Below are 23358 nucleotides of genomic sequence, written 5' to 3' on the forward strand. Positions count from 1 at the left end.
CAGCCAACTGGGACCGCCTCTTAGCTGAGCTCCCCTTCAAGATCCGGTTCCCCACGTGGTCTCTGTTACAGAAATCGGAAGTTTTCAGTTTGGGATTCCCAAGCTTCTCCAGGGCTTTTTATGTCTACTTTGAAGCTTTGTTGAGGTACAATTCACATACCGTGCAGTTCGCCGCTTGCTTTGGTTTTCAGTCCACTCCCAGAGTTAGGCGGCCGCCACCGCGATCAGTTTGCAAGCATCTCCATCGTCCTAAAAAGAAATCCGTCCCCATTAGCGGTCTCTCCCCGCGGTGCCGACCCTCGGCGACCCCCAGTCTACTTTCCGTTGCAACGCACTTGCTTGTGCTTCCCGGAATGATTTCGTACCTTTCCAGTCGTTTCCCCTTGCGTGCTACGCAGGCCTGGGGAGAACTGTATGGTTTCAGTACGTTCACACACGGTATTTGTCTTCTCAGTATAGACAAACTATAGATTGTCTATATAGATTTGCTAATATAGATTAGCGCTTCTCAAACACCAATATTCTCAACTTTTCATATGCATGCAAATCACCTAGGAGAGCTGCTTAAAATTCCCAGTGATCCTGCAGGTCTGGGATGAGACCTGAAATTCTGAATTTCAAACAAGTGGTCCCCATGCCGCCGGCGTGGGCGGCGAACAAGGACACACGTGACCCTGAAGTCATGATTTGCACCAGAGCAGCCTCCATCTCAGACAGTGTGTCGAGGACTGTCTTAGCGGGGACGGTCGCCGTCGCGGCCTGGAGAGCTGCAGGAAGGGAGCCCGGGCGCGTGTGCGCGAGCCAGTGGACAGGGCTTTGCATACATGGGCCTCCGTCCACCCTTCTGAAATTGGGGTGGGAGGACCCCCAACCCTTTTCTTTTTCTCTCCTCCGCCTGCCCATCCGCGCCCTCCCTGATTCACCCTTGTCCCTCTCAGCAGCAGAATGCCGCCGCCTGTTGAACTTGGTCTGGTTCCCTTGCTCATCGAGGCTGCAACCCCACGTTTCTCTGACCATCTCTGACGCATCAGGGTCATCGGTTCTAGTCACACGGCACTTTCTGGAAATCGTGTTTTGTGAAAAGAAATGAGAACCACATTTTCCGCACGTTGGTATTTCCAGTGACTTCTGTGTCCTTAGGTCTAGGAACTGTGGTCCCCTGTGTGGCATCTGAATGAAGCATGTGGCAGCCGGTGACAGAGCTGAGCTGACACCTGGAGCCTACGGGTTTGTTCAGGGTGGGTCGTCGCGTGGCCCTGTGGCGTTCGGTCACCGTCCGCGGAAGAACTCGCCTTCTCTGGGTTTCATCAACTTGTTTTTGTTTCTGTGGTTTCTTGCTAAATAACTGTATCATCAGATCCCACATGACTCGGCCAAGGCCAAAAACAGAAAGGAAGCTTTCTTCGTCTTCCAGCGTGGCCGGTGGAGACTCTCGGAGTCGCCCAGCTTTTATCTCGGGGGCGAAATGGGAGCGGAGAGAGGCTCGCGTTGGTTTGAGGGACTGTGGGCGGCAGGGGCCGACTGGCTGTCACACCCTCCATGAGCACAGTGTGGGAAGCGGTTGGGGGCACCTGTGGTAGCCCGTCTGTGCCCAGCCCTTGGACGCTCTGCATCTGAAAGACGTGGGAGCTCACTGAGAAAGGACAGACTGCGAGCACGGTGGCCATTTAGAGCACATCTCTGACCAGGTCATTCCTGGCTCACACTCAGTGCCCCCCCCCCCCCCCATCACCCACGGTTCTCAGTACTCCTCTGTCTGCCTCCGGTCCCCTTCCGGCCCTGCCACCAGCAGACCTCCTTGTAAATACCTTACACTCTAGCTTACAGGACGTGGCCCAAGTCCGGGACACCGGCTTGCTGCCTCCGTGGCTCTGCACTCACTGTCCCTTCGGCTGAATGCCCCCCCCCGCCCTTTGCCTTCTGTCACAGTTCCCCAGCCTCCTTGCCTCCTCTATGATGTCTTTGTTTTTCAAATCCTCTGACTCCTTTCCCTCTTCGTGTTCCACTATAAGTGGCTACTTCTGATGTTTTCTTATTATTTAGACTATTAATAAAAACAATGCAAATACAACTACTATTTATTGAGCCACGTACCGAGTGGCTGATGTGGCACAATGTGGTTCACATACGTGACTTCATTTCCTCTTCCACGCATCCTTGCCAGGGAGCTGGTGTTATACCCACTGTGTGCGTGAAGATACACATATGCGCTTCACAAATGAGAAAGTTCAGGGCACCTGGGTGGCTCAGTCTCTTAAGCACCTGACTCTTGATTTCAGCTCAGGTGGTGATCTCACAGTTCGTGGGTTCGGGTCCCACATCAGACTCTGTGCTGACAGCTCAGAGCCTGGAGCCTGCTTTGGATTCTCTGTCTCCCTCTCTCTCTGCCCCTACCCTGCTGTCGCTCTGTCTCTCTCTCTCTCTCTCAAAAATAAATAAACATTAAAAGAAAAAAAAAAAACAGAACAAAACAAAAAACGGCATTCACAAGGCACAAAGAAACCAGAGTGTGCCAGGGACAGGCTGGGTGGGGAGGACCATTGTTCTGACCCAGCATGGTTTCCTTCTTAGTGCCCTTTCATGTGTATACACACTATTTCAAAGCTTTTCCTACATCTATTTTTGTGATGAGTGGCTTTAAACTTGCTCAGAGAGAGCCTTGCGGAGGGAACTGCAGTTTGAGAACATGATGGAAATTGGTGGAACCTCCCCAGCTTTTTTCATGTGGACGAGGTTTAAGGGGATTGCAGAGGGGGTGAGGGTCTTGGGAAACAGCCCCTCCCTTCCGTCCGTCCATCCACCTGTCCTTCCCGGATCTCTCCCATCTGATGCCCTTCGATGCCCACTGCCGTTGAGTGACAGTGCCCCAGGGCGTGGGGGTGGATCGAGAAAGAAAAATGGTTCCAAAGTACTATGTTTACCATCTTGGATTCCCGGAGAGCTCAGAGAAGTAGAAGGCTGGATTCAAGAAACGGGCACAGGTAGCACGGAGAAGGTTTATTTGCTTTTCTCCCTCTCCATCCGTGTCCACACACACCCACTAACATGCTCGCCTTCAGCAAAGAAAACTCCCAAGTTTTGGGTCTTGTATGGAAACCAATTTGACAATAAATTTCATATTAAAACAACAACAGCAAACTCCAAGTTAAAAATTCTGTGTCTCTTTTGCCCAGAGGAGCAAGAAAGAAGCAGGAGAGCCTCTGGATAAAAATCCCCTTGACTTCGGGCGCAAAGCTGTCGGACTTCCATTTCGTTTTTGTAGCACTTAAATGTTTGTTTTTAAATCTGTGTATGCGAATGCTCACCAAGAAGAAAACCTTGTATGTGCCCAGATAACTTTCTAAAATTCCGGTGGTGCCTCCATGCTGTAGAAAATGTCTTCTGAAGGGAATTAGGAATTGGGTAAGTTCCCGCCACACTTTTAAAACAGAACGGAATCAGCCCTTCCAAGTTCTGGATGCGGAGTGTGTGCGTTGGGGCGGGAGGGGTGGGTGAAATTCCTGGGTTAAAACTAATGAACTCCAAGCTTATGAGACTCCTTCTTGAACATATAGCTCTTCCAAATGTCATTTTGATAAGTTAATATAAACGAATCAGAAACATCTGCACCAAAAATCCCCCTGAATACGCAAGGGCTTAACAATTAGGGGGAAGAATGTTTCGTACAATGTGTTTCAGGTTTTAGCAGATCCAAAATGTTTTTGAAAAACAGTTAAGTTCTTAACACATTTTGAGAATTTAAAGGGCGGCTGGTTGTCCCATGCCTCCCCACCCCCCTTTAAAAACGGGAATGGTTATTCCTGTTCTTTGTGTTGACTCCTGCCCTGTTCTTATTGCCTGGGGAGGAAATTCTCCCAGCAGAGGCCCCATCTTTAGTCTCTGCAAAGGGCTGTCCTACCCTCTCTCTTTCTCTCTCTCTCTCTCATTCCTAGATTTGCTTCGTAAGCAAATAATTGTGTGTGTCAGGCACCGGGTTCTGAAAGCAATGATGAGACCGTGTTCTGTCGAGTTGGAGGACTCGTTTCTAGATTCAGGTTGGGGCATGGTTGCCACCGTGGGTCACTGTCACAGTCTCACTATCTTTGACAACTACTGGTCCATCCTTTCTGCCGGTGCCCAATCTGAGAGCCAGCTCTTGAGGAAAAGAAACACAAGATATCAGATGCGCAGAGGATGAGCTGAAAGGTGATGGGTTGGCAGGAGAACAAAACAAAAACAAAAAGCACCAAAAACAAAGCTCAAACTCCGCTAAACCCCCCACTGTGAACAAGGGCCACCTTGTGTTCAGTCCTCTCGAGCTGCTCTTATTCTGGGACACAGACTGGGGGACCCTGACACATGCCAGCTGAGCAGATGATTACGGCTCACACACAGTCTCCTTTTGAGCTCTTTCATTCAGAGAAGTTGTCCTTCCATTTTATTTCCATTTTATTGACTTCAGGTGTCACCATCCTGAAATTTTAATCACCGAACACCGACTAGCCATCCGTGAGATCACCCAACTTGTAATTCTATCCGGATGTCAGGACTAGAGAAGAAACCCTTGCTCATTCTTGTTTCTTCTGTTTCGCCTTCAAGGGACACGGCCAGTCCTTCTCAGGCTTCCTAAGTAATCGTCATGTAATTGTCTTTATAGGTTGGAAAGTCTTGATTCCCTGAACTTAAAAAAAAATAGTAATAATAAGGGCAATTAATTAAAAGGGCTGGGAGCCTATTAGCAAAGAGATGTGATTCTAGGAAATCATGTGGCTACCTGACTGTGGGAGCAGCGTGACTCCACCCCAGTTTAAGTTCAGCGCTGCTAATTAATGGTATTTTCTCATGAAGTTTAAGAAATCAAAAAATGAAAGAATTAAAGCAGGGCTGCTTCTCACTGTTTCCGACCCAAGATTTGTTCTAGTCTTGTTGGAGTAGATCACATCAGGCTCTTATCTGAAACTGTTTCAGTGACTGTCGGGGCCTCCCTAAATCCCAAACCGTCATGTTCCAGTGCGCTTTGGGGTTTTTTACTAAGAGGTCTCTCTCTCTCTCTCTCTTTTTAAAAAATGTTTATTTATTTTTGAGAGAAAGAGAAACAGAGCATGAGCAGGGGAGGGGCAGAAAGAGAGGGAGACACGGGATCTGAAGCAGGCTCCAGGCTCTGAGCTCTCAGGACAGAGCCCGATGAGGGGCTCGAACTCATAGACCGCGAGATCATGACCTGAGCCAAAGGCAGCCGCTCAACGGACTGAGCCACCCGGGTGCCCCTAAGAGGTCTCTAACCCTCAGACCCTAAAGGAACCGGCTCACCTCCCAAGGCGGGGTCCAGCTCAAAGGGGTGTTCCGTGAAGAGCAACCCCCAACACACACATGCCCCCTTTGTATTACATTATCCGGCTTTAATTTTATCATATTGCTAACTGAAATAATCTTATTGTTAACCTTCCATCACTGCAGTGCAAACAATGAACCAATGATCGACACAGACATGACCTCTGTTTAGAAAAGATTTGCCATTTTCAATTTCCCTTGATTTTATTTTTAAGTCATCTCTCTACCCAGCATGGGGCTCAAACTTACAACCTTGAGATCAAGAGTTGAATGTCCACCACCTGCAATAACCTGGTGCCCCTTCAATTTTCTTTTTAAAGGTTGGGCATTGCTTGGTTTGCACTTGGTGGATGAACATGATAGTGTCTCATAATAGCCTGGGGGGCCTGGGTGGCTCAGTCGGTTGAGCGTCCAACTTCAGCTCAGCTCATGATCTCGTGGCTTGTGAGTTCGAGCCCCGCGTCGGGCTCTGTGCCGACAGCTCGGAGCCTGGAACCTGCTTCGGATTCTGTGTCTCCCTCTCTCTCTGCCCCTCCCATGCTGGTGCTCTGTCTCTGTCTCTCAAAAATAAATAAACATTAGAAAAAATAAGTAGTTTGAGGGAGTGTTTATTTTATAAATATTCCTGCAGTGTGCAATGGCACGTCCACCAAAGCCTAGTCTTTCAGAGAGAAGTAGCAGGACCAAAACCTTGCAAATTACAGATTCTATTGAAAGAAGAGTCACCGGGGCGCCTGGGTGGCGGTTGAGCGGCTGACTACAGCTCAGGTCATGATCTCACGGTCTGTGAGTTCGAGCCCCGCGTCGGGCTCTGTCCTGAGAGCTCAGAGCCTGGAGCCTGCTTCTGATTCTGTGTCTCCCTCTCTCTCTGCCCCTTCCCTGCTTGCTCTCTGTCTCTCTCTCTCAAAAATAATAAACAATAAAAAATTAAAAAAAAAAAAAAAAGAAAGAAGAGACACCAAGTTCTGGGAATTTGCCCTTCTCAATCTCTGGGCTCTAGATTAGAAATTCTGGCTGAATAGATACAAGGTAGAGTTTTCATCCTGACTCTGTTGCCTTTTGGGACATTTGTCCCAACCACAGGAGGTACTTTTCCGGGGAGGCCCCGGTCTCCATAAATGGCTAATGATCTGGACACCATAGGCTGATAGCCCTCTTCTCCCACAATCCCAAGCACAAAAAGGTATCGCCTGTCTCGAAAAATGATCGTGGGCAAGCTTGTGCCCAATGTGGCAACCCACAGAAATGGGTGAGGGTGAGCGTGCAGGTTGAACACGCGCACGCGAATGCAGACGTAACTCGAGGTGACAGAGAATTTCCCCAGTTGGGCTTAAAAAAAAAATCAGAACTTCCTCCCAAACCATCAGTCTTAACGGGATATGGCATACTTTCTTCTTAGTTTTTACCTTTCCTTAAGTTCATTCATAATGAAAGAAAGAAAGAAAGAAAGAAAGAAAGAAAGAAAGCAAGCAAGCAAGCAAGCAAGCAAGCAAGCTGGGACGCCCGGGTGGCTCAGTCGGTTGGGGGTCGGACTCTTGATCTCAGCTCGGGTCAAGATCTCATGGTTTGTGAGTTCAAGCCCCGCATCAGGCTCTGCGCTGACAGTGCGGAGCTGCTTGGGATTCTCTCTCCTCTCTCTCTCTCCGTTCCTATCCCTCTTTATCTCTCTCTCTCTCTCAAAACAAATAAAAATAAAAACCTTAAAAAAATAATAAAGCAAACTGCTGCCTCCCTTTCAACAGAGAACATAAGGACAGACGCCCCTGCCTACGGAGGTCAGAGAACCTTGTTTTCGAGCCGGGATTCCGCAGGGAGCTAACAGTGGTACAAACATTCCCTTTAAGGAAATAAGGTTTGTCATCCAGGAATTTATGCAAACCCTTCTCGATAAAGGCGAGGAGCCCAAGATGGCTGCCTTCTTTCCGCATTATCAGGTGGTTATTTGATCCTGCTGCTACTTCGGTGGGGCGTCTCTTACACCTGTCTTCCCTTTAGTACTTCCTGCCATCGAGGTGCCTGTCTGGGCTCAGATCCTGTGTTCAGACCCTACTGGAGGGTCGTCCATGGACTTTGCTAACTGTCCCCTTCTGGTTTGCCACCAGCATTGTGACCTGTTGCTTTGATCACGCTATCCTATGCTCCTAAACTCCCATTGAGACTTCCTCTAACAGGGAGGATTAACTCTGAGAGCTTGACTTTTTTTTTTTTTTTTTTAATGTTTATTTATTCTTGACTGCGAGAGCTCGAGCAGGGGAGGGACAGAGGGGGGAGGAGGGACTGAGGATCCTCAGAGGGCTCTGCGCTGACAGTTTAGAGCCCGACACGGGGCTCGATCTATAACCTGAGCCGAAGTCGGACGCTCAACCGACTGAGCCACCCAGGCGCCCCTTGACTTTTGGCTTTAAAAGCTCTTCTGGGGGCTGACCTTTCTACTCAAAGCGTGGTCCGAGGCTTGGCAACTTGGCAACTTGGCAACATACGGATCACCTGGGAGATCGGTGGCCCGCACAGCTTCCCCCCACCCCCCCCTCCCCAGGTGATCCTTCAAAAGCTGCACTTTAACAAGGTGCCCCAGGTGACCTGCATGCGTTTCTGAGAAATCTTGACGGCTACATCCTCGTCCGTGGCTGGCAGCTCTTTTGTTTTCCCGCCCGGCTCTGCACGGACTGCTTTGCACTCTCCTTCATTTGCAGAAGGGGAAACTGAGGCCCTGGGAGATCGTGTCATTGGTGTGAGACTATTCAGGTAGCGTGTGGGGGAGCAGCTGGGATTCGCTGGGAGACCTTTGCCTCCGGAGCCCGTGTTCGTGACCCGCGGACATTGGGCCTTTCCCTCTCCCTGGCCTGTTGTCACAGGCCATCTGCTCTGCGTTCAGTGGCTTCTTCCTCCTCAGTCTGTAAAACTTCTCTCAACCAAGGCCATGGTGAAGGGAGTGCTGCTGTTCCGTGTGTTTTATAAAAGAGCTTTGGGTCTTAAACTTTTCTTTTTTACATTTATTTATTTAATGTTTTTATTTTTGAAGGGGAGAGACCGAGCATGAGTGGGGGAGGGGCAGAGAGAGAGGGAGGCACCGAATCCGAAGCAGGTTCCAGGCTCGGAGCTGTCAGCACAGAGCCCAACGTGGGGCTCAAACTCCCAAACTGAGAGATCATGGCCTGAGCCAAAGTCGGACGCTTAATCGACTGAGCCACTCAGGTGCCCCTAGCTGTATTTATTTTTGACCGAGAGAGTGCAAGCGTGAACTAGGGAGGGGTAGAAAGAGAGGGAGACACAGAATCTGAAGCAGGCTCCAGACTCTGAGCTGTCGGCACCCCAACGCAGGGTTCGAACTTATGAGCCATGAGATCATGATGTGGGCTGAAGTCAGATGCTTAACAGACTGAGCCACGCAGGCGCCCCTGGGTCTTAAACTTTTTTTTTTTTTTTAATTTTTTTTAACGTTTATTCATTTTTGAGAGACAGAGACAGAGCATGAGTGGGGGAGGGGCAGAGAGAGAGAGGGAGACACAGAATCTGAAACAGGTTCCAGGCTCTGAGCTGTCAGCACAGACAGGGGCTCGAACTCACAAACTGAGAGATCATGACCTGAGCTGAAGGCGGACGCTCAACCGACTGAGCCACCCAGGCGCCCCTTAAACTTATTTTTAAGGAAGGCCGTGCCATCCCCCACGTAGATTTGATCCCCCTTAGCCCTAGACGGTGAGTTTCCTATTGCTGCCATTTAAAGTGCACAGCTGAACACCATCGCCCCAGAGGGGAATTCCTGTGGGCTCTGTCTCAAACTTGACCTTTGGAAAACGCATTTACAGCTCAGGTCTGAAAAAAACCAACAGAGATAAGGAAAACGACCTTGCAAGGACATTGGTGCAGAGTTTATCAAATCCTTTCAAGACCTCGAGGTCGGAATACCTATCTAGCCCCCCGGTACTCAAGGCCCAAGGTTAATTACAGAAAGCTACGCGAGGTCTGACAGAAATTAAGGTCCATGGTTTTCAAACTGACTTCCGACCTATTTCAAGGAGGCATTCCAGAAAAAGGCTTGGGGCTTCAGGGTGGGCTGGCCTGAAAATAGGGGTTCCCTAGACCTCCCCTCACTTTCAAACACTTAGTACAGACTTTCTTATTTTATATAACAGGCGCTGGGATAACTTTCCCCATCTATTTGTGTGTGTGTGTGTGTGTGTGTATTAAAAAGCAGCTGAAATAATCAGACTCCATCCTTTTCAGCGGAGGCCCCTGAGGTGCAGAAAGGTGCACTGACTTCCCTAAGGTCACTTATTGTTTGGCTAAAAGCTATTCCTTGTATCCCTCCTCCTTTGAAAGCTCAAAAGCCGGGCCCTCTGCCAAGTCTGTTCAGTGTTCGCTCCTCTGCCCTCTGGGTCAGCCCTGATTCTATTCAGTGGTGCTGACCTGGCTATATTTCCTTGGCGTTCAGGGCTCCTCCGTGCGTGTTTGGAAAACAAAACACCGTTCAGGTGTTCCCGGGGCGGCGCTGAGTCCAGAAGTCGTGTATCTGCTTGAACTTTCAGGACAATAAGGCCACAAATAAAACACAGAGGAGACTGTCCATGACATTTTGCAGTTAGTAATAATGGGTATGTGGTCATTTCCATCTCACCGTTCCTGTTCACTAGAAACTTCTTCATCTGGCTTTGCGACAGATAGGCACCCTGAGAAGTATTTTATTTCCAAAAGTGGTTCTCCACCCGCCTAAGTGTTCAATGCCTTTATGATCTTTTGCCTAAAAAACTTAGCTGCTAATCCCCGCTTCCTCGGTTCACGCCCCAGAGACACTGCCCACAGCCTGGCCTGTCGGCGCCCATGTGTGGCTGGTTCTACAGAAATATAGAAGCAGAGTTCTGGGACCTGGTTGCCTATCTCCCAGCTTTTACTCCTCTCTCTGCCCCTGGCTCTATACCATTTCTATTTCTAACCCCTGTTTCTTCTCCCTCTAATTGTTCCCGATGGGACCAACACTGGAATTCTTGTTATTTCCAAAGAGATACTGAAGTCATCTGCTCTGAGATCTCCTGCAAGGGAAACGTAGATTCTTGTTCTGAAAAGACAAGCACCCGATTGTTTTATTTAGGTACCTATAATTACCGAGAATTTGGACGAAGATATTGGCTCTCATGCTACTTAATTACATATTCAGAGATGTTATCTAAAAAATCCTTTGGGCGTCCTATATATACGCGGATATTTTTAGTTTCACTTTTGCTTCTTCTGTCCCTGAGAAGAGTTAGAGAATATCTAGCTCTCCTCCAAAAAAAGAGAATTCCCAAGAGCTTGTAAAAAGCAAGTCTGAAGATATTAATTAGTAATCTGCAACTCTAAAAAGTGGTTTGCTATCCTCCCTGACAGTCTTTCAATTATTTACTAGGATTAAGATCTTGAACTTGGTCTCAGGTAAATCTCTAGGGTAGGGAAATGGTTGTCGCCGCGTGTTTCTAATGTCCTATAACATTTGAGTACTGTGCAGTGACACGAGGGAGGAGTTTGACCCTTTTCAGAGTTTGGGAAATTTCTCCCTGTAAAGCCTCCAGCAGGACTCCTTGCTGGGTATACTGGTAGCTGGTGGGTTAACATAACTAATCTTTATGGACAAAGGGGCTTTTCACAGGCTTTGACTCAAGGGCGGGCCTGCAGGATGGATGTTTATAAAACAGAAGCTGCAGAGATTAATCCTCGCATCCGAGAGAAGTTTTGTCATTTGTCACTATTTTATTGGTCCTTGTCCTGCAAATCCAGCCATAATATCTCGGCAGAGAGGTGAAACTATGCTCTTCCTCATTTAATTCGTTTTGAGCATTGTCCTCTTTCCTACTTAGGACGGATCTATTTCCACTCTGACTTGAATTTACATTTAGAAGTAAAGCCTGTCCCTCAAGAGAGATGAATTTTGAGCTTACAACCTGTGCTTGCCCCTGACCGGTGACTTTCTCCAGGGCCACTGCAGGGTACTTTTTGGCTTGAGGCTGAATGCTTGAACTTCCCATGACTGGAGCTGAGAGCAGGTGTCAACTTCCCCCTGAGTCCTGTGCCTGGGGGCACGTAGAGGTGCTGGGATTAAATCAGGAACCTTTTAGGAGAGAGGAGTGTGTACTTGGCAGGCAGCCAACATTGTCAAGTCCAGTTAATATTCTCACAATTTCCAAGGTCATCTTTTTATTATTATTATCATTATTATTCCTAAAGTGTAAAAGTAATCTTGGCTTTTTGCAAGGCCTCAAACACAGTTTGGTCCTTTACAAATTCATTCCCCCGAACAGTACTCTTTGGCGCCCCCCACAGGAGCTCCTTGAAGCCAGGTACCACGCCTGGCTCTTCTAAATATTCTTGGCACTCAGCACAGGTTCTGGGTCCCTCGCAGGCACATTTCTTTGCAGAATAAACGTGTGCCACTTATTCTCCGAATTCTCCCAGGACTCGAGGACCCCAGACTTTGTGTAAAACAAAGCAAAGCCAAAGAAAGGGGCCACCTTCTCCCCCTTTCTCAGTGTTGGCATTTTGCTTTGATTTTATTTATATAAAGGCTATGCCAACTATAAATAGCATTAAAACTGATTTTTTGGGGGGGGGTTATTTAACAGGGTGACAATGTTTTTGTTAACTTGTTACTGATATTAATTTAAGGACATTCGTCATATTTTAAAATAGGTTGTCTGCCTATTCCTATTTTAACCTACCCTTAAGTCCTTTTTTTTTCCACCTGCCTATTGCAGGGATAAGAGGAAGGGAAAGGGTGACCGAAAATAGAATTGCATGTTAGCAGCCCCTGCATGCACTTGATGTGTTTCTTAAACCATCCCCGTACTGCGTTGACTGTCCTAGTTCCATTTTAAAGATAACCTGGGGCACCTGGTTAAGCGTCCGACTTTGGCTCAGGTCATGACATCTTGGTGGTGAGTTCGAGCCCCACCTTGGGCTCAGTGCTGACAGCTCAGAGCCTGGAGCCTGCTTCCGATTCTGCGTTTAACCTCTTCTCTCTGCCGCCCCTTGCTTGTGCATTCGCTCTCTCGCTCACTCTCTCTCTCTCTGAAATAATAAATGAATAAACTTTAAAAAATAAAAATTAAAGGTAAACTAAAAAGACACACTGGCAAGTGATTTTTCCAAAGTCTCTGTATTGGTTATCCACGGCTGCTGCCACAAGTTACCCCAAGCTTAGTGGCTTAAAATAAAGTTATTCTCTTACAGCTGTGGAGGTCGGAAGTCCAAAATGCTTCTTATTCGGACGAAATCAAGGCGTCACGGGGGCTACATTGCTTCTGGAAGCTCAAGGGGAGAACCTGCTCCCTTATTTCTCCAGCTTCCAGAAGGTGCCCTGCGCTGACTCGTGGTCCCTCGCCCCATCTTCAGATGACACTCCCCTTGACTTCCTGCCTCCCCCCTCCTATTTTGTAAGGATCCTTGTGACCACACTGAGCCCAACCAGATAATCTCTCCATCTCAACATCATTACTTATACCTGCAAGGTCCTTTTTTGCCGTGTAAAGCAGCAAATTCACAGATCCCTTGGGGTGTGGAAATCGTTGGGGACGTTATTCCAGCCCCCACAGTCCTAGCCCCAGAGCATATCCTAATATACAGAACTCCATACAGAGTTCACCTTCTGTGCACAGGAAACAGTTTTTGGCTCTTTCGTTGGCCCTCTAATTGCTGAGCGATTACCTACAATTGCTGAGCAAAATACATACAATTCATAGTGGAAGCACCTTGGCAGTTGAATTCCTGGGGAGTTTTAGAGGTTTTTTTTTTTTTTTTAATTTTTTTTTTAACGTTTATTTATTTTTGAGACAGAGACAGAGCATGAATGGGGTGGGGCAGAGAGAGAGGGAGACACAGAATCGGAAGCAGGCTCCAGGCTCTGAGCCGTCAGCCCAGAGCCCGAAGCAGGGCTCGAACCCACGGACCGCAAGACCGTGACCTGAGCCGAAGTCGGACGCTCAACCGACTGAGCCACCCAGGCGCCCCTAGAGGTTTTTAAAACTGGCCTCGTGGTGACCTGTTGGATGAACTCAGAGCCTTCTCACTTTTGTCTTCTAGGCTTCTGTACAGAAGTACATTGTGAAGAATTATTTCTACTATTACCTATTCAGATTCTCAGCCGCTTTGGGTCAAGAAGTGTTCTACATCACCTTTCTTCCGTTCACTCACTGGAATATTGATCCTTATTTATCCAGAAGACTGGTCATCATATGGGTTGTAAGTATCCTTATTACCTTCTAACCACTGCTACTCCCACAACCGTGACCCGCTTTGGCATTCAAGGACGTTGTGTATATGTTCTTTAAAAAAAAAAAAAAAAAAAAATCGCTTAGAGTTGAATTTTCAGGTGGTTTACTTTGGAAAAGTAACAGGACAAATTAAAAAGCTATGAACACAACTTGTTTTGTTTGCAAACAGCAAGCAAACCCCTGGTTCATGTACGTTGTCATACACCCCCGTTTGGGCGAATAAAACGGGAAGAGAGGGATGATGTGATGTGCAGAGAAGAAAGGACATTTCTGGGAGCCCTTGTAGGGGCAGGAAATGCAACCTCCCAAGAGGCCAATTTTAGTACAATTTGGCCCCAAACTGGAAACTAGAAGCTGTTCACTAATAATTGCAAGGGGTCTCAGGAGACCATCTAGTGCCCAGAACTAGGGGCCTGACACGTGGGCGGACTCTGTGAGTCACTACTTGAACATGGTGACGCTTAGCGACTAGTTCGTGAAGGGGAAGGAGTCTTAATGATCAATCAGTTGGAAGGTCAGGTGGTTTCACTGGAGGGAGGATCAGGGCAAGGTCACCAGCACGGCGGCTGTTTCCCCCGACTCAAGGTTCTGCACTGAAAACAGAGGTTCAGAAGCACTTGGCTCTGTGAACGGAGTCTGGGTTCTTGTGCGGCTCTGCTCCGAGAAGCTGTGTGATCTTAAGCAAGTGACTGCACCACGCTGGGCTTTATTTTTCTCCTCTGTAGACCAAGTGAGAATGGCCTCGGTCAGAAGCCATAATCTCACATATCCTTTAAGGCAGGGAAAGGGAAGTGAAACAGTGATACCCCGAATGGGGAGGGTGGTGTGGGTGTCAGTGAGGGTCATGAGGGCCGCCCGTAGGGCCACCTGTGGCTGCCATGAGGCAAAAGGGGCTGGAGTTGCCAGATTTGTTTTTCATGGGAAGCCTCCCATTTTCTTACATGTAGGCTTACATCTTTAAAACAATGTATGTCCGCTGAACAAAGAATCCTTCATGTCCACGCGTACGGGGCTGGGTTTGAAGCCTCTAGCCTAAGGAACCACTGAGGTCTCCAGGGCTATGGTTATGATTATTTGGCCCCAAATTCCTCCTGACTTTTTTTTCCCCCCTCCTTTACAGTCGAAAACACAAGCCACTGGTTCCTTTCCCCATCCCTGTCTCCCAACCAGCTGAGTCTGAAATCTAGCTCCTCTATGAGAATCTGATCTGAGAATCTGCAAAGGCATGTATGCATCTTGCAAAAGGGGAACGTTAGCGGAACGGTGCATCTCCCTTTCTGCCTCTCCCTTCCCTACCTGCAGAGCAGTGCGACCCTGGGGCAACTGGGAGGCGGGGAGAGCTGATGGGGGCAGGGAGAATTCCCGAAATGCACGAAAGGTGCATGGTGCATTTATTTTCTGGATATGATTATCAGTGTTCCAACATTCATAGTGGTTGAGTGAAGCAAATGATGCAAAATCACTTCTAATAATTTTTCAAGTGTACTGGACTGATTGTACTCCGGGCCAGCTGCGTCCCCCACTGAGGGTAGACCACTTTTCCTGAAGGGCCGGGAGGATCTTGACACCTGATGGTAGTTAGGGGACTCTCTGATTGTCGTTTTGGTGATTTTTCACTGTGGAGACCTCATTGCCAAGTGCTCAAAGGATTTCCTGTGTGAGATAGAATTACCAGCCTTTTGCTGGACAGAGAGCTGATAAAATCTTTGCTCCTTTGAGGAGCAGGTTGTCCTGGGCTTTGGCGACCTGTCACTTGCTTTTAGAAATGGGTGCATGGGCACATGCAAGGCACCCGTGCTCGGGGTTCCATATCTGGGTGGTCAGCTGGGTCCTCAAGGCAGCGTGCGAGGTCCTAGCTCCTGGTGCGGACAGTGGAGCCCATCCCAGGAGAGATAGGTGGAGACAGAGAGATGGAAGGGGAAGGGCAGAAACTGGGGGCAGGGGAGGAGGGAAAGGGGGTGGAGAGGGAGGAGAGGAGGGGGAGAGAGACCCAGGGAGGAGAAGAGGTCCAGAGAGAGACCAAGAGACAGAGAGGCAGAGAGAGAGAGAGAGAGAGGGAGAGAAACCGAGAAAGACACAGAGAGAGAAACAGAGAGACAGAAGCCCTGAGAGAAACACAGATTGAGAGAGACTACAAGGTGGTAGGGGGAGCTCTGTGCTGGCTGCAGAGATAATAATGAGATGGTTTTGGCTCCAGTGGGGAAGGCTGGAAGGGAAGGGGAATCCCCACAGTGGGGGGGGGGGGGGCGGTTGGGAGGGAGGGAAGGGTGGAGCACAGTGAGGTGCTCCTGGATAATGAGCTTCCACCGAGGGGGCCTCTCCTGCATAGGGATGTCCTAAATCAGGGGCCGGGTCTCAGGGAGCCTGGAGGAAGTGAGGTTAATTACCTAGGGGCGGAGCTTGGAGCCTCCTAGCTTTAAACATCTGATCTCGCCCCAAATCCTTTGGAAGGCAGCTGCGTTCAGGAGGGCCAAACCGGTTGTCAGGTTTTTCCACTCCGTCGACAGTTGTCATGGGATGGAATCTCAACAGGTTTTATTGCATTTAAAAATCATTTGTTATAGTGGGAGTGACTCATACTGTCAGAGGTAGCCGAGCAGGATGTGTGGTTAGATGACATGCTTCCTCGTCACAATTATAACTGTGCCCCCACACACACACACACATTGTACATCCTTTATTGCTTTTATTGGCATCCGTGTTTATTATCTTATTTGATTTCATAACAATGGGTTAGTATCAGTTGCATCATTTTATAGGCTGGGATAATAATACTTCCGATAACAATTAGCCCTAGCCTATGCTGAACCCTCAGCGTACGTGGCCACTCACTGGGATATTGCTTTACATATTTTTATCTCATTCAGTCCTGCCGGCGATCCTGAGACGTGGTTACTGCCAGCCCATTTTACAGATCTGGAACTGACGTCTACAAAGGTTAAATCGCTCACCCAGGATCGAGTGGGGTTAAGTGGGTTTGATCCAGGCTCCCAGGGCCTCCTCCTGTGCTGGAGGCAGACACTGCTGTCGCTTCTTAGGCTCCTTTTTTTTTTTTTTAAGAAATGTTAAAGCTGAGGCTTTAAGCATGAAAACACCTTGCCCAGCTACCTTCAATTGCACATTTGCTAGGATTGTGCTTCATGTGTGCCCATATGGCATTTACTAACTATATTCTATTTAAGTGTCTTTGATAGAACTTTCTTGACAAGTGAAAGATCTTTTATCCCAGAAAATGTAGACAAGCCTTTGCACTTAGCTGAAAAAATATCAATCCTGTCATCCTTTCCCTCTTCTAGTCACTTGTCAAGGTTTTTGACCTGGCATTGGATTTCATTGAACAGAGAAGCCTGTGAATGGATTATCTAAGATGTGCTAGATCGTGCTTTACAAAGAGTCACCATCCAGAGTGATCATCCTGTCTCGACTTCCATTTTGGTGTGGGGCAGTCCCATCAAAAAATAAAAACTTTACAATAGTATTACAGGGGCGCCTGGGAGGCTCACTCTGTTAGGTGTCTGACTTCAGCTCAGGTCATGATCTCACGGTTCATGAGTTTGAGCCCCGCATCGGGCTCTGTGCTGACAGCTCGGAGCCTGGAGCCTGCTTCAGAGTCTGTGTCTCCCTCTCTCTGCGTCCCCCCCCCCACCCCCCACTCATGCTCTGTTTCTCTGTCTCTCAAAAATAAGTAAACATTAAAAAAAAAATAATATTGCTGCATCTTTAAAAGGTTGGAAGCCGTGATACGGCATGGTGGTCGGCTTTGTAACAGGAGACAAAATTTCACTTCTTTGCAAAAGCAAGTTTTTCTCCATTTAGTGAATAGCATTGCAAATATTGTTACCACAGTTGATCCTTGGAAAGCTTTTTTTTTCTCGTTCTTAGGATATTTTACTTACTTATATATCTCTTTTCACAGCTATTTCATGGCAATTCAGAATGAGCTGCAAGAAAAAAATGGGAAAAGCAAAATTAGGGGGAAATACAGATAGAATAGGAGATTAAGGCCTCGTCTGAAGTTCAATGTAGCCTGTTGATTCTAAGTTGAGCCACAGATTGGCCTTTGAACTTTGTCGTGACCAAACCAAAATGAAATGAAATTACATCCACTAGGAAATAATCAGCTTATTCCTAAGGGAGCAAATCTTTTCCTGACACATAGAATCATTAAGCTTAGGGATGCCTGTGGCTAAATTATTTTCCTAGAAATATTGTTTCGTATCAGTACCCCCTAACACCTGTGTGAGTACCCATTTTGACTCTTCCTCATAAACTTTGTGTGTTCTCACTTTTTAATCACTGGTAATTTCACCAACGAAAAATGGCCTCTCATTTAGTTTTCATATATTTTTAGTGAAGATGAAAGCATTTTGCAAATTTCTGTCGGCCATTTGCATGAACTCTTCTGTGACTTGTTAGGGTGCCTCTTGAGTATTTTTTAAGTGGGCTTTGATTTTTTTTTATTGATTTTTTTGTTTTTTCACCAGTTATAAAATGATACTGAACCATTGATTTTCCATGGATCAGAGGCGGTGTGTCTTTATAAGATTTTTAGAAGTTTGGGACTTTGAGAAATGATGTTGAACTCTATGGTATCATTAACAGTGACTTAAAGTCCTTTAAAATTGAATTTCCGTGCTTTTGTGCTGGGTGTGCAGTTGGGGCACAGACTTTAGCACTCCCTCTTGTCTTACCCTTTGTGACCACCCTGTGGCCCCTTTCAGGTATTTGAATTTGAGATTCCGATTTTCAGGCACCTAATCTTTCTGGCCTATGGTTTCTCTGGCCATAAACAGCTTACTCTTTGGGCAACCAGTCCCTAGAAAACCTGGCTGTGCTGCCTGAATCCAATGAAGTGAAAATTTGTCTTGAGTTCTTCCTTGTGTTTTTTTTTCTCATCGGTAAACATTTGCCTTTTCTACCTAACATCAAAAGATCACATCTAAAAGATTCTTACCTAACCGTGATTTTTTTTTTTAAGTTTATTTATTTAGGTAGAGAGAGCACACACACAAGTGGGGAGAGGGGCAGAGAGAGAATCCCAAGCAGGCTCCCTGCTGTCAGTGCAGAGCCCAACGTGGGGCTCGATCCCAGGAACTGTGAGATCATGACCTGAGCTGAAATCAAGGGTCGGATGCTGAGCTGCCCCAGCATCCCTAAGTGTGATTATTTTAAAGTTTTTGTTATCGTATCCAAACTGTTCTTACAGCTTTTCTGGTTGTAGCTTCTGAGTGTTGTCAGGCACAGTTAATCTCTCTTCTAATAATTCGTGGCTTTTGTTTTTTGGGCTGGGGATAGACAGTTAATTGGGGCACAGAGCCATGGGCCAGGTTGGAATATCAAAGCTTGGGTGTCATCCAAGCAGTGATACCTACTCAAGGCACCTCATGATTTTCGCCTGCAGCATCCCAGCTCTAACAAGAAAGGACTCAGCTAGAAGATCCCTAGAGGCTTGAAATGTGGTCACGAGTCTTCTTTGTATGTTCCCTGTATGACACTTAGAAGAGGTTCGTCTGTGGCATGGAGTCAGAAAGAAAGGAACCAAAGTTGGGCCAGATTACATTAAGACACACACACACAAAAGGCACACCCTCTCTTTTGCAGACTGAATGCTAATGTCCTTTACTAATTTCGCCTTGTGTGGTGAATCCCCTCAATATTAGACAGTACAACTGAAATCCATATCCAATCCACTGCTAAATAATTGATAGATTGCCTGCCATTTGTGTTCGATGTGATTGAAGAAACACTTTAAAGGAAAATGCTTAATTGCCTGGTGACTATAGTTGCCAGGCCCTTCTGTTCCTACTCTCCCAAGTCCGATGAACTCACGTTGGGGAGTTCAAGTTTAAAATGATGGATTACCCCTGGCTTACATTCTGATTGTTGAAATCTAACTAGCTGATATCTACAGTACACAGCAGACCCCAAATTTACACTTAAACTGTGCCTGTGACCTAGACAGTGTCCAATGGCTGTAGAATCTAGAGTATTATTTTATAAAACTGACCCGTAAGTTGGCTAAGAGGCAAACTTCGTGATAAGCTACCTGTCAGAATGGGGTGCTGTCTGTGGATGTGGGCAGGCGGCTGTCTGGCTGTCCCACAGGGGAGTCAGAAGGAGAAGGGAAAAGCCTTCCCAGTCCCTGTAATTTACCCCCCAAGTCTGGGGTCAATTTTAGTGCCACAAGATGACTTTAAATGTGATTAGCTCCTAATCCTCTGTTTAAACTACTACCACGATTCACTTCAAAAGACTGCCCTGCTCGTTAAATTGGTTCTTGCCCGAGATTAATGAGTCTTGAAAAGTATCCAACACAGGCCGGATTGCAACCCGCGCTCACTTGCACTGAATGAAGTAGAATTAGGCGGCAGAGTTTGTGCCCCCGATTCTCTGAAGTAGAATCTTGTAATTGAGTCTTAGTTAAATATTAAGTAAATGTCTCTAGGGGGTTGTTATGCAAACTGTATTGGTTTGGTTTTGAAAGACAAGAAGGATATATTTTGGTTTTAGTCTGGGCTCAAAAAAAAAAAAAAAAAAAAAAAAAAAAAAGCCTTGAACTGGACTCCTAGGGTCGAAAAGAGAGACTTCAGTCTCTCCCATGTGTCACCACCATTACCTGAAAGATGGTCCTCCCCTTCTCTTGTATGATGACGACTGGAAAATGTGCCCACGACCCTCTCTGTCCGGCCACCCCACCCCCAGTACTGTCCCTGCTCCCAGCCCCCCCCAAAGGCTGCAGTGCTGGGTTTGGGTTTGGTTTGTTTTTGTTTGTGTCTTTGTTTAAGTTTATTTAGAGAGAGAGGGAGAGAGAGAATGAGCAGGGGAGGGGCAGGGAGAGAGAGAGAATCCCAAACAGGCTTCCGCCCTGGAGCCCTGACTCAGGGCTCAAACCCCCAACCCTTGAGATCACGAACTGAGCCGAAACCAATTCAGATGCTTAACCGACTGAGCCACCCAGGCGCCCCAGGTTTGCTTTGGTTTTGCTTGAGCAGAATTGTATCCTCCCAAAGAGCAGGCGCCACTCCCAAGTATCACTTCTAAATGCATCACTTAACTCCTCATGGTTGTGCAATTGGTTTACAGCTTTGCGAGCTATGAAGTTGTTTGAAAGCCCAGGGGCCTGCAGGGGGGATACCTTTATGGAACTTCTAAAATGATGCAAAATATTAAAGATTTCATAGAGTTTGGGGTGCAGTCAGTCCTTGTCTTCTCCCTTTGGTTTTATGGTAGCCTGTTAAGTCTCATGGTAAAAAAAAAAACAGGTAACATTTGTGAAGTCCTATCCAGACCAGGAAACAGGCAGCAACCAGGCAGGGAGGAGGGTAAGGCATTCAGTTTCTCTGAATCCACTGTGGGGGATGGCGGCTGTGGTGGCCCACTGTCCCCCACTGTCCGCAGCCATCAGGGGGAGGGCGGTTGGGGGGTTGGGAGGGGCTGGGGCGCTCAGTCCCTGTGGGTCTTTACAAACCACCCTTCTGGACTGGACTTTGTCCCAGATTCCCTCCCATTCACTTGTAAAACAAAAGAGAATGAGCTTATCAATAGACCATGGGGGTGGGAGGGGGGGGGGTCTTTTAGATAAAATTTTCAAATAATATCTTCACAAGTCTAGTGTTTTTTTCCTACCAATCGATTCCATTTGCAAAGCTGCATGCTTGAATGGGTCTGCTTTGCTAAGCCTCCCTTCCATGCCAAATGCTTTACATTCGAGAACCCCATTTCACAGGGGGCAAAAGTGAGGCCCAAGCATTAAGGGACTTACCCATTAAGTCTTTAAGACTTACCCATTAAGACTTACCCATTCCATACTCAATTGGAAAGAGTTGTCTCATTCCAATTCTCATTCTTGTTGTGCAAGAGCCCTCTATGCACAACAGCTACCTCATGGATTTCCTAAACATTTGTCCCTCACTTCTCTGTGCTGTGGTCCCTGTGAGTAACCCTCACTCGTCAAGCTGTGTGCCCCAGACTTGTTACACATGCCCAGGGGGGCAGGAGCCTGGGACAGTGGAGAAGGGCTTTGGTACCTTTGTCTCAGGGCTGGATGCCTGAAGATGGCCGCCTGCTAACCCTGCCATGCCTAGGCCCACGCTCCACTCCACCTCCTTCTATTTGGCAAAGCAGCCTAGTAGAAAAGGAGGAGCGAGGAAAAGAGGAAGCCTTTGTGTCATTAGGAGGTGGGGATTTGACCTGAAGGGGACTGTCCTTGCCTGAGGAGATGGAACCTCCCGGGAAGGCATTTTTCTAGTCCCTGGGCCTTTGCTTCCCAGGCTTCTGGTCACTGGGAGCCTACATCCGCCCTGCATCCCCGCCCACCCGGCCCTGCCGCAGGAGGACGAAGAGCCTGACTTCCTCAGTAGGTCTCTTGTAGCTTTTGAGGATCCGGAAGTGTCCCCTGTGCTGGGAATGGAGAAGGAAAGGCCTTGAGCAGTTAAGTGCTCTGCCAGTTCACAGCTCAAGAGGTCCTTTATTTAGGCCTCTGGAATTTTCTGGAAGCTTGAGAGCTCCTAGACAAACCCAGTCTTACTAACCTAATGGCTGTCATCTGTCCTCCTCCCTGTCCTTTTACCAGTGCAGCACAGGGGTGGGGGAGGGGCGGCTTCCCCAGAGAAGCCTTTTGTGGCCTCTTCTCCCCAGGGCAGACAGCAGGGGAGGCCTCTTTAGTCAGAGGCCCTGCTGCCACCGACACTAGTCAAGCCTTTTGCTCTGGTAGCCTCAGTGGGCACGCATGGTAGCCGGGAGGCACTAGGCCTGCTTGGAGTTGAGCCTCGGTCATCTAAGGGCTAATCTGGGAAACTGAGGCTTGCTGGCTCGACCGACTCCCGGGGTACCAGCCCCCGGGTCCAGTCCACCTGCTGGTGTCCGAGCCCCAGCTCCAGCACTGCCCTTGCCGGGCTGGGTCCAGCTCACGTGCTCTTATTTCCTCTGTGAGGCCAGTGAATACACCACTTTCAAGGAGCCACAGTGTAACTGCTTAAGAGCAAACAACATCCTAGAATTTAAAAGTGCAAGGCCACGTGTGGCTACGTGGGCACAGCCTGAGGATTCTTCAGGTGAGCGTGGCCTCCGTGCCAGCTTTCAAGACAATGATAACTGTAAGGGCAGCCATAGCCATCATTTATGGAGTCCTGACTCCTAGACAGGAAGCAGTGGACTTTACAAACATCACTGAGTGCAGTATAGGCACTATTATTATTCTCATCTCAAGGGCAAGGAAGCAGCTTGAGAAGGTCAGCCAAGCTGACGTAGGCAATAGGAAACACAGGATTTCAACCTAGGACTGTCTGATCCCAGAATCCTGGCCATGAACCACTGTTCATGAATTACGTTCAATGTACTCCTGCTTTTTTGCATCTTAAATGTGCTCGATTAATTTTATTTTTCACTTTATGAGTAGTGAACCACATTAATACAAAAGCCAAGAAAATAAGAAAAAGTTCCCTAAATTCTACCTCATTTATTGATTTGAGGGTAGTTCGCCTTTTCCATCTATTTCCTGGCCTGTCTACACAACATTGGATCACCGTATACGGTTTTTATGCTGCCTTGTGATAAATGGTGTGGTAGGAGATTAAACAGGACTCCCAAGTTCATGAGTGAATGCGTAAGAAAGAGAGGGAAGTAGGGTCAAGATGACTCATGAAACTTTTAGCCTAAAAGGAATAACTGAATCAAAGAACCAAAGTGTTTGGGGCACGTCGGTCACTCAGTTGGTTAAGCATCCAACTTTGGCCCAGGTCATGATATTGCAGTTCGTGGGTTCGAGCCCCACATCGGGCTCTGTGCTCACAGCTCAGAGCCCGGAGCC

At 47.6% G+C, this 23358-nt stretch overlaps 1 protein-coding gene across 8 annotated transcripts in view; it reads left to right on the plus strand.

Moving 5' to 3' along the window:
- SGPP2 (sphingosine-1-phosphate phosphatase 2) overlaps nucleotides 1-23358 on the plus strand; it is a 108034-nt gene that overhangs the window by 31825 nt on the left and 52851 nt on the right. For all 8 annotated transcript variants that reach the window (XM_042950284.1, XM_042950289.1, XM_042950285.1 and 5 more), the window contains one exon: nucleotides 13360-13518. In XM_042950284.1, the coding sequence (XP_042806218.1) occupies nucleotides 13360-13518 (159 nt within the window). The remainder of the gene's footprint in view (nucleotides 1-13359; nucleotides 13519-23358) is intronic.

Source organism: Panthera leo, chromosome C1, assembly GCF_018350215.1.
Source record: "Panthera leo isolate Ple1 chromosome C1, P.leo_Ple1_pat1.1, whole genome shotgun sequence".
In the NCBI taxonomy this organism is placed as follows: domain Eukaryota; kingdom Metazoa; phylum Chordata; class Mammalia; order Carnivora; family Felidae; genus Panthera; species Panthera leo.